Here is a 4,352-nt window from a genome sequence, read left to right on the forward strand (position 1 = left end):
AGATTGTCGAAAGCGTCGCATTAACAACCGATGGCTGGTCATCAAGAGCCAATGAATCCTATCTAACTGTTACGTGTCATTTTGTAACCGAATCTTTTGAGCTTGCTTCAAAAATTTTGTCGACGAACCAACTTATCACACCAACTAACCACTCAGCTGTTAACATTGCTGATACTATAAATAATGTTGTAACTGAATGGGGTTTGCAAGGTAAAGTCGTTTGTGTAGTAACAGACAATGACGCCACAATGAAAAAGCTTGTGAGCTGCTTAAAATCATGCATATTCCCTGTTTTGCACATACGATAAATTTATTAGTGCAAGATGTGCTAAAGCTGCCATGCGTTTCCGAAATTATTGTGAAGTGCAAGCGCACAGTCGCTTTTTTTAAAGCGAGCAATATAGCTTATGCTAAATTCAAGGAAGAGCAAGGCGTTAATAAGCCGTACAGTTTGATCCAGGAGGTTCCTACGCGTTGGAATAGTGCTCTCTTTATGATGCAGCGTATTTTGGAGACAAATGAAGCAATCTCGAGAGTTCTTTTGAAAACCCCAAAGTCTTTACCGCCGTTTACTGCAGACGAAATAACACTCATAAAGGAACTGGTTGAGATACTTAATCCATTTCAGGATGCAACCGTATCCGTTTCTGCAGACACAAAAGTGACTATATCACTGATCATTCCAACATGCTGTGAGCTGCGCAAACAAATATTTGAAATGAACTCTTTCATATCTCCAGAGGCTAAACTAGTCGTCGACTACCTAAGGGTCCGAATGGCAGAGAGATTTTCACAGTACGAGGAGCGTACCGCGACAAGGCTTGCAACCATTTTGGACCCACGGTTCAAAAAGGATGGATTCCTGCAGCCATCAAATGCTGAGCAGGCTAAAAAAGCCTTAGAGTTAGAAGTCTCCACATTTTTGTCAAAAACAACACCACGTCCACAGCCAACACCACCACAACCCAAACGCTTTTCCTTCATGAGTCAAAAGCTGGAGGATAAAGTAAAATCAAATAAAGCTGACGCCATAATTCTTTTGCGCCAATATTTTGAAACGGCGCATGAAGCTGAAGAAGTCAATCCACTTGACTATTGGAAGGTAATAATAAGTGTAATATAATTATTCACATGGTTAATATAACAAAAATAATTTTCTCTTCATTTTAGGAGCATACAAAGGATACGACAGCTTTAGCAATATTATCAAAGAAGTATTTTTGCGTACCAGCGTCTTCCTGCGCTTCTGAACGAGCGTTCAGCAAAGCTGGACAAATTGTATCGGACAGGAGATGCGCTTTAAAATCGAATATAGTAGATAAGCTACTTTTTCTCAACAAAAATCAAAAACAATGATCTCTTAATAAATTTGTTAAGTTTTAATTTTTTGTTTTAACTGAAAACATCGATGAAACATCGATGTTTTCTTTCAAAAACATCGAAAACATCGATGGCCCCAGACATCGATTGTTTTCCAGTTCTACAACAAACAAGTTGCAGTTTGTTCGAGTCGGCAAACGAGATATCCAGCGAAACGGTTGCGCCGCAATAGCGCAGCAGAAACAGCGGATAGTGCAAGTGCGACGGCAACACACGTACACAAGTGTAACAAGCAGCGAGTTTGAAGGTCATGAACAAGTTGGCAATAAATAAGTTGCAGTTGATTCGTATTGTCAAACAAACAGTATATGGTTGCGCCGCAACAGCGCAGCAGAATCGGCAACAAAAAGGTATTTTCGAAAGAGCATTGAGTGGAAACGGTTGCGCTGAAACAGCGCAGCAGAATCGGCAAAAAATATCGGTTCGTTAGTTTTTGACCTGCCACCTCGCAAGTCATCGTAATGAAAAGGTCCGAATATTCGTAATTACGTACAATTGAAAGTGCGTGTAGAGTATACTCATGCAAAACAGAGAGGACTGTTTACGAACGTTGATATTGCCGTCGTTTGCAATGGCGTCTTGAAAGTATATGTAGCTGTCGGCGCGCAAATTGCTCTGATTCAGAGCTACTTTTTCCTTTGCGTTGGTTTAAGGCCTTTCTGCCCCGATAGTAAATCAATGGGTACTGTAAGACATCATAATATCGGTGCGTGTTTGCTATCTTGACGAGAGAGTTATTGTACTTCGGCAACCACAGCCACCACCTCGATGGCCGCGGGTTTGTTATAGCGACGCGGATGCTGTCAGATAAGTACGTGGTCTGCGTGCATGCTTACATTGCATTTATTATTCTTAAAGGCGGACCTAAATTCATGGTTCACGATGTTATGGTTTTGAATTTTTGAATTTTAGGAACAGTTGCCCCCTCCACGCCCTGAATGATTCGTTCAGTCTACGCGTCGTCGTCGTAAAAATTGTGGATGTTCATTAAGTGGTAACAGTAATCTTGTTTGATAATGTACTTAGCCTAGCACCGTGAACTTAGGATAAAATCCAGGCATGGCGAGAATTTTGTTTACCTTTTGCTCATATCGAACTCTTCAGTTTCAGTTCAAAATAATGTTTTTAAGTTTTCCACAGGCTCTTCTACAAGGTAAATGGCAACTTTGCCCTTAGAGCAACGCATTCCCTTTCTTTCTTTATTCCATTTTAATGCCCCACAGTGGTGATACACATTTTCCATACGGAAAAACTTCAATGAGACTGTGGTTACTGTAACGACGCTCTACTTGACGCTAAGCGACTGCGAGTCGTCGATCATTTGTCTTATTTACAGTCCTGAACGCTCGCTGGTTGGCCAATTTTCGGGCCATGCTCTCGGCGTCGAGAAATTGTTTCCTCAGGTGTTTGAGTGGACCGCTGAGTGACCTGACGTCGAGCTTTGTTGAAATCTTAACATGTTTACTGTACTCTTCAATATTGGTCGAAAGGTGTACGTACGAATTGGGCATCATCTTAAGGGTCTTACTTAAATTTAAAAAAAAAATATACATTATCTGCGAATTAATTTTCATCGTTTTTCCATGGGAATAAGAGAGTTTATCACAGTAAAACGTAGCATGTGTTTAAGTGTTAGCTTACTTCATACCAAATTTTATTAAAATCGCACACTCACAAAGTTTCGCATTTACTATAGTAGTGTGATTATGATACCTAAACCATGAAAGCCTATACAAGTTTCATTTCATATATGCCAATATTTTCCAGCCTTACGGTAAGTTTTGGAAATGTACTCACAAATAGGCTCAACTTCGGCCTTATTTTTGTTGTTTAAGCGACTGATAAAGCTTGGCATTCGGCACTAGTACTCAAATGGAAATGCAGGCTACCCAAACAATATTTAAACACTTACTTTCTGAATCAAAAATAGATACATCCGCATGAAACAAGAGATTCATAGTCAAACTTGTAAGTCATCGAAGCGGGTGTTATTCTGAAAACCGGTTACGTGCCATTTGCTAATGAAATCCCAACTGACCTTTGTAAGCTATGTTACAGCGACATTAACGGATGAAACATCATATTCAATATTTACTATACGAATGCAGACAGCGTCCAATTTAACGCCCGTAGGAATCTGCTGACAACAGCCTTACCGGCACTCAAAAGTACAGTGTGGAATGGACACACCAAATACCTTACTACCTACTTCCTCTAGTCGTTGTATCACTCGATCTCAGCTTAGGTTTTCCTACACCAACCTAAAGTCTAAAAAATTGCCGGGGATAGATTGGTTGACATTCTCCCTAACAACATTTTGCTCATATATCCATGAATCATCCATAATGTGTCCTTTCCTTAACCCATACTGCGTATCCGAACACATACCTCACGTTAGCTACTGAAGCCATTCCCTCCAAATTCTTCCAGCATTTTTCCAGGTACACAGGACTAATCACCCACACCCTAACCATAAAACTTTCACACTTTCTAAATGACCTATCCTTTACCTCCCAGAATAGCTTATTAACTAAGCACTTTGCTCGTTCACTCCCGGATCCTTAAACATTCTAAGCGGCTTAACCAATATCGCGCTCAATACCAAACGATCTATTTCCTGCCATATTTATAAGCACCACGTCGATCTCACTCATTCCCCTAGGCGCATTAAACTTCTACCATTCACAAGTAAGCATCATTAAATTTAGTTTGGAGAATGATTAAAATCAGACTCTTTATCGACTAGTATGACGGGAATGTGGCCTTGCAAAGCGCAGGTTTAATTGGCCAGGATCAGTCAAATATTTCTGCGACTCCCGTCTTTTTCGTAAAGAAAAAAATATATATGTATATAACATTTATTTAAAAGAATGAACTATTCGAGATAATAAAGCTTATGTCTACACTAAGTACATCTTAATAAAACTGCTAAATTTTAATAAAATACGAGTAGACCCAGTTATAACAAAAAA

At 39.7% G+C, this 4,352-nt stretch overlaps 1 protein-coding gene across 1 annotated transcript; it reads left to right on the plus strand.

The window, feature by feature from the left end:
- Positions 1-257: 257 nt before the first annotated feature.
- On the plus strand, positions 258-1,383 carry LOC120779714 (E3 SUMO-protein ligase ZBED1-like). Its single transcript, XM_040112079.1, has 2 exons — positions 258-1,102; positions 1,171-1,383. The coding sequence occupies exons 1-2, from the start codon at positions 278-280 to the stop codon at positions 1,354-1,356; spliced, it is 1,011 nt and encodes a 336-aa protein (XP_039968013.1). The 5' UTR covers positions 258-277; the 3' UTR covers positions 1,357-1,383.
- Positions 1,384-4,352: the final 2,969 nt, after the last annotated feature.

The sequence above is a fragment of the Bactrocera tryoni genome, unplaced genomic scaffold (genome assembly GCF_016617805.1).
Source record: "Bactrocera tryoni isolate S06 unplaced genomic scaffold, CSIRO_BtryS06_freeze2 scaffold_11, whole genome shotgun sequence".
Classification (NCBI taxonomy): Eukaryota; Metazoa; Arthropoda; class Insecta; order Diptera; family Tephritidae; genus Bactrocera; species Bactrocera tryoni.